The 16,705-nt window shown below is 39.5% G+C and overlaps 2 protein-coding genes across 4 annotated transcripts in view; one reads left to right on the plus strand and one right to left on the minus strand.

Moving 5' to 3' along the window:
* The window catches only part of HAUS6 (HAUS augmin like complex subunit 6), a 46,778-nt gene extending 39,039 nt beyond the window's left edge, over positions 1-7,739 (plus strand). For 2 of the 3 annotated variants that reach the window (XM_047767599.1, XM_047767598.1), the window contains exons 15-17: positions 3,135-3,267; positions 4,557-5,600; positions 7,549-7,739. In XM_047767599.1, coding sequence (XP_047623555.1) covers positions 3,135-3,267; positions 4,557-5,600; positions 7,549-7,610 — 1,239 coding nt within the window. In that variant the 3' untranslated portion in view covers positions 7,611-7,739. The remainder of the gene's footprint in view (positions 1-3,134; positions 3,268-4,556; positions 5,601-7,548) is intronic. The other variant, XM_047767600.1, reaches the window with a different exon arrangement.
* Positions 7,740-13,141: 5,402 nt separating this feature from the next.
* Positions 13,142-14,969, minus strand: RRAGA (Ras related GTP binding A). Its single transcript, XM_047767601.1, has one exon. The coding sequence runs from the start codon at positions 14,521-14,523 to the stop codon at positions 13,582-13,584; it is 942 nt and encodes a 313-aa protein (XP_047623557.1). The 5' UTR covers positions 14,524-14,969; the 3' UTR covers positions 13,142-13,581.
* Between the last annotated feature and the right edge of the window lie 1,736 nt (positions 14,970-16,705).

A 16,705-nucleotide genomic window follows, 5' to 3' on the forward strand; every position in this document is an offset into this window, starting at 1 on the left:
AGAATTGGTCCTTCCCAAAAGTAGAAATAGATATAAAATAAACTTAGTTAAGATTATATCCATGGTTAAAACTTATGTCTCATTCTATAAATATCCAAAATTATAAAACAAATGTAATATTTTGGGGATTAACCTTACATAAATTGTTGGATAAATATACCCAATGATTATACTTCATTAAAATACTCTCTGAATGTTATCTGTTGCTTAGCCAAACTTCCTCTTTTCTTTAACTTTTTTTATTAGATTTATAGTTCTTTTTTGATATTAGAACAAAGATTATGCAAAATATCACTGAACAAAGTTGTCCTTCTACTATTTTTTTTGGTCTTATTAGGGCCACTCCTATGGCATATGGAGATTCCCAGGCTAGTGGTCCCGTCGGAGCTACAGCTGCTGGCTATGACACAGCCACAGCAATGTGAGATCTGAGCCATGTCTGTGACTTAAACCACAGCTCACAGCAATGCAGGATCCTTAACCCACTGAGCGAGGCCAGGGATTGAACACATATCCTCGTTTGTTACCGTTGAGCCACAGTAGAAACTTTGTCCTTCTGCTTTTTAATAAGTGAATAGATGTATCATTATTCATGATCTTGTTTTTTTTTTTTTTTTTCTTTAGTGTTTTTAGAGTCACACCCTTAGCATATGAAAGTTCCCGGGCTAGGGGTCAGATTTGAGCTGCTGGCCTATGCCATAGCTACAGCAACGCCAGATCCCAAGCAACACCAGATCCTTAACCCATTGATCGAGGCCAGGGATTGAACCCACATCCTCATGGATCCTAGTTCAGTTCGTTACCGTTGAGCTAAGATGGGAATTCCCGATCTTGGATTTCTTAACCAGCCCTGTTCCTTAATACTTTTCACTATAGCTGCTGAGAATTGCAGAACTCAGTTAATACAAATTAAATAGGCCATTTTTTTTTGTCTTTCGTCTTTTTTTTTTTTTAAGGGCTTCACCCACAGCATATGGAGGTTCCCAGGCTAAGGGGTCCAGTCAGAGCTGTAGTTGCTGGCCTGTGCCACAGCCACAGCAACGGCAGATCTGAACCATGTCTGCAACCTACACTACAGCTCATGGCAACGCTGGAGCCTTAACCCACTGAGCGAGGCCAGGGATCAAACCCACATCCTCATGGATGCTAGTTGGGTGCGTTAACCACTGAGCCATGATGGGAACTCCATAAATAGGCTATTCCTTAATGTTACTTTTATTATGCATTTCCTATTACTTGAATTTTTTTAATTAAAAATTAAATTTTTTTTTTTTTTTGTGCTGTTTAGAGCTGCACCCATGGCATATGGAGGTTCCCAGGCTAGGGGGTCTAATTGGAGCTGTAGCTGCCAGCCTACGCCAGAGCCACAACAATGCGAGATCCAAGCCATGTCTGTAACCTACACCACAGCTCATGGCAATGCCAGATCCTTAACTCCCTGAGCAAGGCCAGGGATCAAACCTGCAACCTCATGGTTCCTAGTTGGATTCGTTAACCACAGCGCCATGATGGGAATTCCCGAAGTTGGAATTTTAAACCAGTGCACCACAACAGAAACTCCCCATTGTTTGAATTTAGAGAAACAGTCAGGAAATAAATCAGCTACTTTATATTCCTGAGAGATGGAAAGAAAAATTTGGATTAGTGCATATTGATTTAGGTATTGGATTTCCCTCCTTTATCTCAATCATGATCAGAGTTAATGAATATTATCCAAATAAGAGATGTGGATGTCAGCCACTTGTTTTTAACTTGAGGTTGGATCAGTTTATGGTCTCTCAAATACTTAAAGATCTCTCAAGTTCTATTGTTTTCTCTGTGTTTGTTGATTGACTATGCTAAAGAAAAGATGGTTAATCATTCTTTTTTCTCTTTCCTGATGTAGGAGGAAAGGCACATTTTTTTGGTAAATAATTTTTATAGCAGTGGAATAAGATAGGATGGAAGAGGAGGGTCCTGAAACCTCTTAAAACTCTGGAGTTTCCCTGTGGTGCAGTGGATTAAGGATCTGGTGTTGGCACTGCAGCAGCTTGGGTCGCTGCTGTGGTGTGGGTTCAGTTGCTGGCCCAGGAACTTTTGTATGCTGCAGGTACAGCCAAGAAAAAAAAAAAAAAGAAATCTCATAAAGCTGGAAAGTAAAGTAAAATTAATTTCCTTTAATAGTATTTATGACAAGGAATATTTAGTGTGTTAGAATTCTGTTTTTTTGTCTTTTTGCTATTTCTTTGGGCCGCTCCTGCGGCATATGGAGGTTCCCAAGCTAGGGGTCTAATCGGGGCTGTAGCCACTGGCCTACGCCAGAGCCACAGCAACGTGGGATCCGAGCCGTGTCTGCAACCTACACTGCAGCTCACGGCAATGCCGGATCGTTAACCCACTGAGCAAGGGCAGGGACCGAATCCGCAACCTCATGGTTCCTAGTCGGATTCGTTAACCACTGCGCCAGGACGGGAACTCCAAGAATTCTAAGAAGCCTCTATTTTCATGGCGGAGGGTCAGTTGGAGTCAATTTGATTACCATTGTAGCCATTTTCTTTTTTGGGGATCTCAGGACACAAAGGTTTTAGTTTGCATGTCTTCTTTGTGGTTTTATTAAAATTTAGTTAATATAGAGTGCTGTTTTCATATTGTACATTTTTTTTCTCTATTTTAAAATATATTCCTATGCTTTGTTCACTAATTTGTCTGATAATGAGGCTTTTGGGAAAGAAGAATGCACTATTTTTATTAATAGAAGTGTTACTGTGCAGTGAATTATGATTAAGAAGAACTTGTGTGCTTTAGAACCATTCATTAGGAGTTATGAAGCTCAATTTTGTGGCAGAGAGCAGCTCCATTCACTGTGCTCTAAGAACTATATTTAAATATTTCCAAATATGAAGATTTCTTATCTTTCTTGTATGATGGGATATCCATTTACGATAAGAAGGGAGGAAATTGATTCACCTTATAGGTTTGTGCCTGGGTAATGTGTATGGAGTGTTTGAGAGCTATGTTGTTGAGCTTGAGCTTATTTTTCTGCTTTCTGCTGTGGAAAGGGCTGCTGGTGGTGAAGTGCTTATTGTTTTTATCAGGGGTTTTATTGCATTCTGTTAGTGGGCTTGGTAACTTTTACTTTTTCTTTTTTGTTTTAGGTTGCAAGGGCAGTTTTATCTGATTCACCACAGCCCTCTAAAGGAGAAGTGAAATTAGAGGAACTAATTGACTCTCTAGTTTCTAATCCGTTCTTAACAAGGAACCAAATTCCCCGAACTCCAGAAAACTTGAGTAAGTTAATAATGCTTTCTGCCACTATTTTCTTTCTTAGACATTACTACTATTGGAATTGTGGTCTGACAGATCTTCTGGAAAACTCACTTTATTACTTATTTATTTTTTGACCACCCCATAGTGTATGGAGTTCCTGGGCCAGGGATTAAATCCAAGCCACAGTTGTAACCTAAACCTCAGCTGTGGCAACGCTGGGTCCTTAACTCACTGTGCCAGGCCGGGAATCAAATCTGCATACCAGAGCTCCCAAGATGCCACCAATCCTTGCACCACAGTGAGAACTCCTGGAAACTCACTTTATAACTTTACTGTGTCTTTCAGTTTAGTGGCATTGGTTCTATTTGTTTTGATGTAGGGGACTTTTATTGAAATATTGAATGTCGGCACTCTCACATGGTAGTCCTTTATCAGTATTATTTTGCTGATGAAACACAATTTTGCTCTTGTTTTACTTGGCTTTTTCTTCGGAGAATAGTGGATCATTTAAAAAAAACCTTCTGTCACCACATATGATCTGTGATCAACATTTATAGAGTGTGGAGGCTATACTCTTCTAGGCAACAACCAGCAGCATCAGCCAAAAACCGTACAGAGATCTTATCTACCTCTCCCAAGCGAGGCAGACTCTCCAATACTTTCTTCTTAGAACCTATATTATGTAGGCTAAGTTCTGCTTTGTTGTCCTTATGTAGGCATACCATCCTGGTTGAATGATTAATTTCTGTTTTGCTACTACAAGTGGCATATCCAAAGTTAAATTGATTCATTTCAGGTTGAACTTAGCCACTGTCTAGATTGGTAGTTGGCAAAGTACAGTTTGTAAACTAAGTCTGGCTCACCCTGTTATTTTTGTACATAAAGTTGTATTGAACCCAGCCTGTTTGTCAACGTATTGTTTATGGCTGCTTTCACACTGTATATAGTAGCAGAGCGGATAGCCTGCAAAACCTGAAGAGATATTATCTGGCCCTTTTTGGAAGTTTGCTGAACCCTGGCCTAGATGGACAAGAAAATATTTTTTTTAATACATATAATTTGTATGTGCTGTGTGAAAGTATATGTATATTTCAGGCACAGCTTTTGTTTTCTGTATGTGATCAGTTGCAGATGGAGTCCTTTGATGTTTGTTGGGCTTTGTTATGTTGTAGAGCCTTGTCATCCAACTGGCAGACCTGTGGAACATATACTGAGTCAGCAGTTTTATCTTGAACACTAGAATTGTTTAATTGCATGCTCTGTTTGGGAATATTATTAATAACGTGTTATTTTCCCCTTCATTTAATTAGTAAGTGAAATTAGAAGCTCATGGAGAAAAGCTGTTGAAGTAGAAGATACCAAAAGTACAGAACCAATTCAAATGGATACTGAACATAGAGAAGTACTGCCAGAATCCTTTCCTGAGGTGCATAATCAAGGAGAATTTAGCATGGCCAGTTATTTCTCAACAACCACCATGTCCAATTCTAGCCATTCTCATTTTCCTGAAGAGAAAGTTATTTCAGATCGTCTTAAGTGTGTGCCTCAAAAACCTGTGGTGTCTAGTCACAGAGGTGAACCAACAACACAAAATATATCAGATTTGTTAAATAAGGAAATAATTTGTAAGCAAGATTTGGAGCGTACAGCTTTACAGAACAAGCTTTTAGAAACTAGCCAAATAGACACGTTCTCCCCCATTGTAGGCAATAAGAGAGATGTGATAGATGACAGTGAAAAGGAGTGTATTAAGATATCAGACCACTCGAAAGCTTCTTACAAAGATCTTTCAATGCATAAAAGTATGTTATGGAACTCTTTCCAAATATCCAGTGGAATTAGTTCCAATTTTAAAGTTAGTGATTTTGGCATATTACATGAAACTCTTCCAGAAGATGATGGTCGCTTAAGTCTTAATAGCTCCAGTAGTACAGAGGCCAGTTTTAAACTGGAACCAAATAGTCCTATGCACAGTGGCATTTTCCCAGAAGATGTGGGAGAAAGACAAACTACTCCAGAATTAAACTTCAATTTACAGGCTATTTGCAGTGGACATGAGGCTCTGAAAAAGACTCTGTCCGAGCAAAGGGAAGAAATTTACCTCTCTAATCCTGAAACACTTGGAAGACATGAACTAGAATTGAGCCTCTCTCCCCAAAACATGCAAGCAGATGATATGCTTAACTTTTTGGGCACTCATGATTTGCACACAGACTACACAAAACCATCGTTACCCATGTCCTCTGGTGAAAGAAAACGGTCTCTTTCACCACTAATTAAGTTTTCTCCAGTGGAACAAAGATTGAGGACCACAATATCATGTAGTCTTGGAGAACTTCTACCTAATTTAACAGGTAAGATTTAACTGGACCTGTGCATATTGACCTGCTGAAGTTCTCTTTCAACTTTTCCTAAAAATAGTATGTATTGAATGTTATATGATCCTTATTGTAAATATGACAAAATGTGCCCTCATTCCTTCAACTAGGACAAGAAGAGTGAGCTCTTCATTTTTATGAGTATTTTCAGAATCTCTAGTGATGTGTATGTAATTTATAATTGGTATGGGTCAGGGTTGGAAAACAGAACCAAAATCCCAAACCTATTGCTTTTATAATACAAACTGCTGAAAGTAAATCTCTTGAAAACCTTGGTTAATGGAAGATGGTTCTAAAAAAGTTGAGAAATGCTATGTTAAATATCATTTTTATAATAGTATAATATCTGTGATTTGCTTTGAAATAATTTGATGTGGGTATGGTGGTAACATAGGTCAGTGTATTAGTTTCCTAAGGCTGGTGTAACAAACTCGGTGGCTTGAAACAGCAGTAATTTATTGTCTCTTGAGGCTAGAAATTAGAATCAAAGTGCTGACAGGGCCATGATCCCTTGGAAGCCATTAGAGGAAGATCCTTCTTGACTCTTCAAGCTTCTAATACACCTAGATATCCTTTGGCTTCATAACTCACGGCAGTGTAACTCATCTCTGCCTCCATTGTCACATGACATTCTCTGCTGTGTTCTATATACTTTCTTTCTTTCTTTCTTTCTTTTTTTTTTTTTTTTTTGCTCTTTAGGGCTGCACCCGCAGCATATGGAGGTTCCCACACTAGGGGTCTAGTCAGGGTTACAGCTGCTGGCCTATACCATAGCCACTATAATGCCAGATTCGAGCCACGTCTGTGACCTACACCACAGCTTACAGCAACGCCCGATCCTTAACCTACTGAGCAAGGCCAGGGATCAAACCCTCAACCTCATTATTCCTAGTCGGATTCATTTCCACTGCGCTATGACAGGAACTCCCTCTATATACTTGTACAGGCACTCGTCATATAGATTAAGGACATATCCTTCTCCCAGTCTACTCTTAACTGAGTGTATCTGCAGTGACCCTATTTCCAAATAAGGCCCCATTTGAGGTATTCAGGTTGGAACTTCAACATGTCTTTTTTGGGGACACAGTTCGTCCTGTAACAATTAGTATTAATGTTAATTGTTAAAATTGTAATTATTGAAGCCTGATGGTGGATAAGTTTGGTTCATCATAAAGAGTTAAAAAAGAATTGCTCTTGGAACTATATTCAATATCTTGTAATAACCTATAATGGAAAATAGTCTGAAAGAAGTAACATAATAAAAATATGTGTAATATATAAAATACATGTAATAAAAATATATGAATCACTTTGCTTGTATTCCTGAATCTAATACAATATTGTAAATCAACTCTACTTCAATAAAACAAAACAAAAACTGCTCTTAGGAGTTCCCGTTGTGGCTCAGTGGGCTAAGAACCCAGTTAGTGTCTGTGAGGATGTGGGTTTGACCCCTGGCTTCGCTTAGTGGGTTAACGATCCAGCATTGCTGCAAGATGCAGCATAGGTCGAAGATGAGGCTTGGATCTGGTGTTGGCGTGGCTATGTTATAGGCTGGTGGCTGAAGCTCTGATTCAACCCCTAGCCTGGGAACTTCCATATGCTGCAGGTACAGCCCTAAGAATAACAAAACTTGCTCTTAAAGAATGTTAGAATGGATACATATCTGGTGATAACAGCTTATATATCATTCTGATTTGCTCATGATAACACTGACATATGAATAAGTATTCTAAGAGGGATGTGTTGATATTTTCTGGGGAAAAGGTATCTCAGTGAAAATAATGGCAATTTTATCATAGTTAAGTGTTGTATATAAACTTTTTACTTAAAACTAAAGTTTGCTACTACTTGGAATTTATCCTTTTTTTTCTTTGTAATGTTTGCTTATTTTTTTCCTCTCTTTTTAACATCAATTTTGCAGAAGAAGAAGTCTTGAATAAGAGCCTTAATGCAAGAGAATCTCCATTTGACTTGAAAAGATGAAGCAGTAGCCAGTCAGCTCAACTATGATGCGTTGAAATTGAAGCAGTGTCACAAGATAAACTGATTTGTAAATTTAAATAACACATTGGAAGAATAATTTTTCAAGGTCTAAAAAAGTCTTAAATAATGCCTTTTAGCCTTCTCTGTCATTTTTATGTAAGGAGAGTATGTTTGGATTTTCTCTCTTTTTATTGATGTGGGAGTGAAATAGTATTTGGAAAACAAACATCAAGTTGATACTGGACCCAAGTTCACTCTGCTCACTGCACAACAGACCAGTAAATTTGGAGACGAGTTATTGGGGCAAGGGACAATGACTTTAATCCAAAAGCCAGTGGACGGAGAAGATGGCAGACTAGTGTCTCAGAAAACCAAATTGCTTCAGTCTGAATTCAGGCTCCTTGTTTGGAGGAAGGGTCCACTACAGTGCTTACCAGTGACTGAGCAGGACTACTAGAGGCTGTTCACTAATGGATGCTTGCTTATAAAGTTATGTGAAGCCATTTTGATTTTTTGAGTAAACTTCTAAACATTCAGTAAATGGCAAGGAGTAGTTTAACTTATGTTCTAATTTCAGTTAATTAACATAAGGCTGAGTAGTTTTTGATGTAATTTTATTAAGTGGTTAACATAATAGCCATTTAGTATTCTGATCTTTCTTTTTAGGGAAATGTACAAACTTTAATTGTTTCTTTATGGAACATTCTGGTACTGAAAAATGTGAGAAAAGTAATGCTTTGGGTTGTGTAGTTGAAAATGACAAAGTTTAATTTTGGGAAAGCTCTAAACAGGTGTAATGAGTTTTAGTAGGTTGATCCTAAAGAATGTTTGATGGAATAAAGTGCATGTGGTGATAGTGAAGACTGGGATAGAATGAATTTAGAAAAAAGGAAAAAGATGGAGGATAACTAGACACTTTTGAGGAACACTATAAATCCATTCAGTGGGTTGTATAGCAGTTTTATATTTAGTCTAATTTAGACTTGAGAATTTAAATCTAGTTTTTAAAATTGTAACAAAAAATGTAAATTAAAAACTAGTTTGTTTTCTCTTGGGGGGTGATTGAGGGACACTTTTTGAGCAAAGGAGTTTTTTTTTTTTAGATACTGTGTCAGGTTCTTAAGCCACCGAGCCACAGTGGGAACTCTGGAAAGGAGCTAATTTTGTTTGTTACTTTCCTCCTCAAAAATTGTCACTTCTCCACTGCCTATGGAGTAGTTTCAAATTAACTTGAGAAAACTGAATTTGGGGTTAAATAGCTTTTTCATTGTCACACAGCTAGGTCAGTGGTGAAGCTAGGATTTGACTCTATTTCTTTCCTTAATATACCAAAAAGACCTCCTCAATGTAACTAAAAGGCTAGGATGTAGATATGGCTGCAGGAGTGAGCCTCCAGTTGACCTTTTAGACGCTGAATGAGAGTGGGATATGAGGCCTTTCCTACAGTGTCCTGCCTCACTTAGTGAGGATCCCTGTCTAAGAAAAGGGCTTTAGCATCCAAGTGAATACATGCCAGGAAGAATGAGCATGCAGTGGAAGGGTGATAGCACCTACAGCACCCTTGCATCTAGTCCCAACTCTCACAACTTTGTCCATTTGCCAAGAAACTGGCAACAAGTGGAGAAGAGTTTAAAGGGGAGAGTTCTGCAAGTAGATGAGCTTAATAGTTCATCTTTCTTTAGTCATTTTGGGCTTACTTTAAGTTACTGGTTTAATCCCAGTTTGAAGGTCAGACTTTTTTTTTGTGTGAGAAAAGACAGAAGAAAAGCACATGTAACTACCTTATTTGCAGTGGAAAAGAAAGAGGAAGAGAAAAGCTTTTCTTAAGGTGCTGTATTTATTAGTTAATAGAACAAATATGGACTCTGCAAGTCTAGTGGGAAACTACTTCTCTAATCTGCCATAAGAAATCCATTATTCAGGAGTTCCTGTCATGGCTCAGTGGTTAATGAATCCGACTAGGAACCATGAGGTTGCGGGTTCAATCCCGGGCCTTGCTCAGTAGATTAAGGATCCAGCGTTGCTGTGAGCCGTGGTGTGGGTTGCAGACGTGGCTTGGATCCTGCGTTGCTGTGGCTCTGGCGTAGGCTGGTGGCTACAGCTCCGATTCAAATCCTAGCCTGGGAACCTCCATATGCTGCAGGAGCGGCCCTAGAAAATGGCAGAAAGACAAAAAAAAAAAAGAAAAAAAAAGAAAGTAGATTTTATAGGTCTAAAATGGGGATTAGAATTCTGCTTTTTCATTAGGCTTCCCTGGTAATTCCTAGGCTCAATAAGGTTGTGAACCAATGCTGGGAGATATAGATTCATTCACATTTAGCCCTGGGATATCTTAAGAAAGCAACATAGGCTGTCACTACTACTTCAGAGATCTTACCTGATAAAGAAGCTCAAGTTTACCAGTAAGTGTTGGCCCTGAATTGCTGAGAAATCAAAAGGTCAAAATATCTATGATTATTATGGATTTACAAAATGAAATTGCCGAGAGTTTGTGGCATTCTTTCCTGTGCTTTGTATGCCAGTATTATAAACAAAAGTGTCTTAAATGTACCATTTTCTTCTAAATCAATTTGATTATGACTATCTTCAACCTCTTCCTTACCCAGTATTGCCTGGTACCGGCCTTTTGATGTTAAGGGACTGCTTTGATCTAGTACTTTAAAAGTCCAGTAATAGTTCATTGGTAATTCCACAATTGAGGTCAGATTTAATCTATGTTCCCTTCCATAGATTTCTCCATTCCCCCTTCCACTATGCTCTCCCATATTTTACTGAAGTGCTTTGGTGAACATGGATCTTCATAACTCTTTAAATTTATTTATTTATTTATTTTTAAAAAATGTTTTGGTCTTTTTAGGGCCACACTTGCGGCATACGGAGGTTCAGGCCACAGCCACACCAGATCCAAGCGACATCTGCGACCTACAGCACAGCTCACAGCAATGCTGGATCCTTAACACACCGAGCAAGGCCAGGGATCGAACCTGCATCCTCATGGATGCTAGATTCATTTCCCTGATCCACGATGTAAACTCTGGATCTTTATAAATCTTAATTCACAAATCTGAAGCTGGAATATCTTAACTTTCATTTCCTAGCTTTATCATAATTATAGCTGTCCTTTAGGGTCAGAACAAGTCTTTCACCTTGAAGTCTTAATTTCTTTCCTTATTCATAGGCCTCTCCTTTTTCTGTAATCTCCCATGGTTTATCTTAACTTTTATTCACTTAGAATTTTTCATTTATTGCTTTTATCATATCTTTTCATGGTTGTATGTTTCATGGTTCTCCAGTTATATTGACTAAATACATGGACATATATAGCCATGTATATGTGTGTGTGTGGGGTGTGTCCACACATACATATACTCCATAGATCATCCTTAGCAGATATTATTCAAATTGTTTTCTTTGCCTTCTCTGTGATGGAATTAAAGTAATGGTAAAGAGGAAGGGCTACTTTATTGCTTGTAAGAATATTTTTTTCTCATTATATTCATAGCAGAACGTACCTTGTTTTTTTCACTATTCATAAGATGAAGGTGTGTAAATGAGTTTTGTGTCAGTTTGAAACTTTAGGTAATGCCAGTATGTCCTAATTGTTTTAAATGTTTAAAGAGGACAAGCATGTATTGTTTAACATAAAAAATGTTATCAAGTAGAATAAAGAATATTTGATGTTAAAATCAATTGGAATTTAATTGAGAACAAAAATACAAGCATTTTGAAACTGTTCTCTACCTTGTGTTTATCCAGGAATTTTGGAGTCAATTTTACTTAATTCTTGAGACCTATATAAAAGGAAAATAATTTTTTTCTACTCTGAGTATTGCTAAAATTAAAATGTTAAAGGATGTTTTTCACAATGTAAAGGAAGTATTTGCTAAAGTAAAATTCTCTTTCACATTAAGTTACAGAAACATGGCTGATCTACCTTTCTCCTTATGTACTGTGAAGGTCAAGTCTACATCCTAAATTAAAAATATTTGCAAGTCTTCCATGGTACTATTTCTAAGTGTTTTACACACTACAGTCTTGAACAAACATTCAGCATTTTACCTTCTAGCTCTCGAGTTACTAAATAGGGTATTTTAAAGTGATTTTAAAAAGTAAATTGATAACCTTCAAGTTTTTCCTATTTGGAATCTTTATACTATTATTATATTACTATTATATATTATTATATTATTACCAAACACCCTAATTAGATTAGTTTAATAACATCTGAATGGCTTCTTGCTCTTCATGGGTAGGACCCTGTCATCCACAGCTGCTGCTATAAAGGGTTTAATAAATGTTAAATAACTATAAAGGTTTGGGGATTCCCTATCACATATTTAATGTCTATATATAGAGATAATGCCTCATTTGTAAAATGAGAAGTGAGAAGAGTTATTAGAGGTCTCTGCTCTAAGATTCTTAGATTTCATTTAAAACTATAAGGCAGCTGAACCAGGATGTTTTAGGTCTTTTTTTTTTTTTTTTTTTTAATGAATGGCCACACCTGCAGTATATGAAGTTTTGGTCTAGGTCTAGGGGCTGAGGCCTACACCAGAGCCATGGCAACACCGGACTGGGGCCGCATTTGCAGCTTATGCCACACCTTGCAGCAACTAGGGATACTTAACACACTAAGCTATAATGGGAACTTTCTTGATTTCACTATACCACATTGCCAATCCAAAATAAGAACCTTAGAATCCTTCCCCAAAGGTACATAATCTAACAATGATTACGTATTATTCAATTTCCAGATAAATACAGACGGGAGTGTGATCTTACCTGAAGTAAAACATTTTTGAGAAGTCAACTTCCTAGGCTTCAGTTCACACAAACTGTAAAATTAGTGAAATTATATGAAGGAATAATATACACCTAAAAAGCTAGGATTTTATGATTAACTTTTCTATCAAGTAGTGGCATGTAAGGATTAGGAGGGGGAGGATCTGTACTCATTGCCTAGGTTCAGCTGTATGACCTTAATAAGGTCATACCTGTTTATTCATCTATTAAAAGATGAAAGTCCTCACAGGTTGTGAGGATTAAGTAGAAAAATGCAATCAACTATTTAAGAATACCTGGGATCAAGTAAGGGCTCAAATATTTTGCCAAGTTTTACATCCAGTAATTTGGGAAAGAGGAGGAAGAATGGCCCAGAAGGTGGTACTGACAGTGAACAGTACTGAGCATGTGGCAGGCACCATTCTAAATGCTGTCCCTGTTTTAATTTAGTCTTAATGAAGCAATGCTTTTCTTATCCCTATTTTACAAAATGAGGAAAGAAACATAGTAAAATTAAGTACCTTCTCAGTTCATCAAGCTAGTAAGAGAAGGGACTAGAATACTAACTCAGCTCAGGTGGTCTAGCTCCAGAGTCCCTTTATTAATCACACTTCTACAGTCAATTTTAAACATTGCTAAGGCAATGGGAGCCAAGATCACAAAATTAACTTGTTAAGCAATACTTGTGGGCAGTCAGAATCTAGAGATTTAGTATTAACCATGTTCAAATTATTTCAAATAAGACCATATTTTAAATTGCTAACAAGCAAATGTTTATTCATGATTGAAGCCAAGTAGAATTTATAAATGCATTTTAATACCTTGCTGATAAAATAACATTCCATCTTTGCAATCAAGGAATACAGGAAGGTAATGTAAAGGCTTTGATGTGTATATCTTTATAACCAGGTAATTAGAGCACACACACACACACCACCTACTTTACTGTTTACCATACCAACTTTTCAGAAAGGCCATCTTGAAAGCTCTACTGGATAGCTGAGTAAATAGCGTCCAAGGCTTAAAGATTGGGGAGCAGGGAAGAAAGAGAAGGAAGGAGTAAGCAGCACACATTTCAAAGCCCACTTTTAAGCACACAACATTATGAATATTAAAAAGAAAAGGATGCGGGTGGGGGTGGGGGGAGAAAGGCAATTCAGCATTTTCAGAAAGCGTATTTTGGCAGTATTCAACGCATAAGGAGGCTGTGCTTGGGGCCGTCCACTCTCTCCAGCTTCTCAAAGTGTTTCCTGGCATTGCGAATGTTGATCAGTGTAGCTGCAGAAGGGATCGAGGGATCAGACATAACCACCATCACGTAGGTGTTTGATGTGAAGATGTCGATGAAAGCAGCGAAGTTAGAATTCCTAACCTCCATGCTCTGGAAGGAAGCGGCCAATTTACTGCAGCTCAGCTTGAACTGCTTAATAATATTGCTGATCTTCTCGAACCGATGGACATCGCGCTGCTCTTTGCACTGGTAATGGGAAATGACCAAGAAGGTTGCTCTCTCGAACAGCAGAACTTCATCGGCCTCAATAATTTGGGCAAAATTCCTGAGGTTCATCTCCAGCTGCTGAACATTGGGAATCAGCTGATAGACGATGCTAGACCAGGCTTTGTAGAGCGTTTCATCCCAGATGGATGTTCGGAAACAGGCGCACTCGAGAGGGCGAGACAAACGCCTCAGGTCTTCCTCTCGCTCTTTAAAAATCAGGTCACGCTGATCTTCCTGAACCAGATCCATTTTGTGCACCAGGCAGAAGATTTTAGCATCAGGAGAGTTCTGGAGGATGGCCTCCAGACAGGACTGGTAATAATGCATGTCCTTTTCCAGTTCGCGGCTCTCCACGTCGAACACGTAAATCAGGACCTCGACATTACGGAAAATGTTGTCTCGCTGGCTGGTGAAATAATTTTCCATGAAGGTGTCCTGACCGCCACAGTCCCACAGGTTCAGCACCAGGTTGCCCAGAAATCGTACGTGGGAGTGCTCCACATCAATGGTGGCACCGAGGCGCCGGGTGTCGCGAGCGATATAATTTGCAAAGATAATCGACCTCATGCTGGTCTTCCCCGACCCGCTCTTCCCCATCAACAGCACCTTTTTCTTCATGGCTGTATTTGGCATCACCCGCTGGAGCTGCCGCGGACTGGGCCTCAGGGCGCGGCCTAACTGCAGCGCGGAGGGAGGGAAGGGCCCGGAGTCGCGGGGGCTCGCTGACTGGGCCCGCCGCTGTGCAGTCGGGGAAGCCGAAGGCGCGAGCTCGGGGCTGGAAAGGCCGCCGCGAGTGAGTTCTTGCTCAGAGGAGAGCGCCGGTGGGGGGCGGACAGCTGCAGTAGCTCCGGAAAAACGCTGGCCTTCCGGAGAGGAGAGTCTCTGCGTCTCCGCTGCCACCCACTTCCGGGGGCGGTCTCGCGAGAACCCGCGCTCTCGGCCGTCGCTGCCCAACGAGCTTCGATAAACTGCTCTTTTACTGACACTCTGCAGGGCCCATCCGAAAGAGAAAATGGGGGGAGAACCCAGGACTCTGGCGTTCTGTTCTATTAAACTGAGGTTACGATTGCAAGGTGTACGTATGTGGGCGGTTGGGCCAATGCTGCCATCTCGTGGCCGAAACCCCCAACACACCGCTACCCGCCTTAAGACCGCGCTGTGCTTTGCGGTGGTTTTAGGCGCGGGCCACAGACGGGTGAAGCAAAGGAAGGTTTAATTTATCAGCCCAGTTAGACCTCCCCAGATTCCCTGGTTTACTGAATGGGGCAGGACTTATGAAAACTATAGAGATGTGCAAAAGTAAGTGATTGCTCAGTGCTACACAGCTGAATGGTCGTAAATCCCTACTGGGAGATATCCTGACTCCCAGCTAGTGTTTTTTCCATTTGGAAGCAAGTTCCTTTCTTACACCTGCTTTCCCTGTAATCTCAGACTTTGGAATTTAGATCAGAATTTCAGCTCGAGGAAACTATAATATGGAACACGTACATTACTTAATTTTCACAATAACCCTGTGAATAAATAATCCTATTTTCAAATAAGTCAGTCGAAGCTTATAGGGGTTAATACAGGTGTATTAAATGCTGAAATGCAGTTTATTTTTTAAAATACAAATTGTATATATTGAAGGTGAACAGCATAATTTGATACACACAATAAAATGATTAAGGTCAAGCTGGCATATCTTGTATAGGTACAATTTTTGTCCGTGTATATGGTGAAAGCACCTGAAATCTATTCTCTTAGTAAACTTCCAGTATTCAGTAGTTTTAACTATAGTCATCGTGTTGTAGGTTTGATCTCTAAACTTATCCTATGTATGGAGTTCCCGTCGTGGCGCAGTGGTTAACGAATCCGACTAGGAACCATGAGGTTGCGGGTTCGGTCCCTGCCCTTTCTCAGTGGGTTAACGATCCGGCGTTGCCATGAGCTGTGGTGTAGGTTGCAGACGCGGCTCGGATCCCGTGTTGCTGTGGCTCTGGCGTAGGCCGGTGGCTACAGCTCTGATTCGACCCCTAGCCTGGGAACCTCCATATGCCATGGAGGGGCCCTAGAAATAGCAACAACAACAACAAAAAAGACAAAAGGAAAAAAAAAATGAACTTATCCTATGTAACTGCAACTTTGTACCCTTTGACCAATGTCTTCCCATTACCTCTGCTTCTTCCTAGGAACAACCATCCTTCTCTCTGCTACTATGAATTTTGACTTTTTAAGATTCTACATGTAAATGATATCATGTAAGGTTTTTTCTTTTTATGTCTGGCTTATTTCACTCAGTCTGATGCCTTCGCGGTTTTATCCTTTTTGTTGCCAGTAGTAGGATCTCCTTTCTGAAGTGAATAATATATATATATATTTTTTTTTTGTCTCTCTAGGACAGCACTCCTGGACATAGAGAAGTTCTCAGGCCAGGGGCGGAATCTCTAGCTGCTGGCCTGCACCACAACCACAGCAACTCCAGATCCAAGCCGCATCTGCGACCTACACCACAGCTCACAGCAACACCAGGTCCTTAACCCACTGAGTGAGGCCATGGATCATACCTGAATCCCCATGGATATTAGTCGAGTTTGTTACTGCTGAGACACGATGGAACTCCCACCATTTCTTTTTTTAAGTTAAAGTTTTGATTTTATGTTTATCTTTTTATAATGATTTTTATTTTTTCCACTATAGCTGGTTTACAGTGTTCTGTCAATTTTCTCCTGCATAGCAAGGTGACCCAGTCGCACATACATGTATACATTCTTTTTTTTTACATTACCATGCTCCATTACAAGTGACCAGACACAGTTCCCAGTGCTATACAGCG

Source organism: Phacochoerus africanus, chromosome 2, assembly GCF_016906955.1.
Source record: "Phacochoerus africanus isolate WHEZ1 chromosome 2, ROS_Pafr_v1, whole genome shotgun sequence".
NCBI classification, from domain to species: Eukaryota; Metazoa; Chordata; class Mammalia; order Artiodactyla; family Suidae; genus Phacochoerus; species Phacochoerus africanus.

Excerpts from the sequence above, each read along its gene's own strand:
- RRAGA (XM_047767601.1), bottom strand. The coding sequence starts at position 14,523 with ATGCCAAATACAGCCATGAAGAAAAAGGTGCTGTTGATGGGGAAGAGC.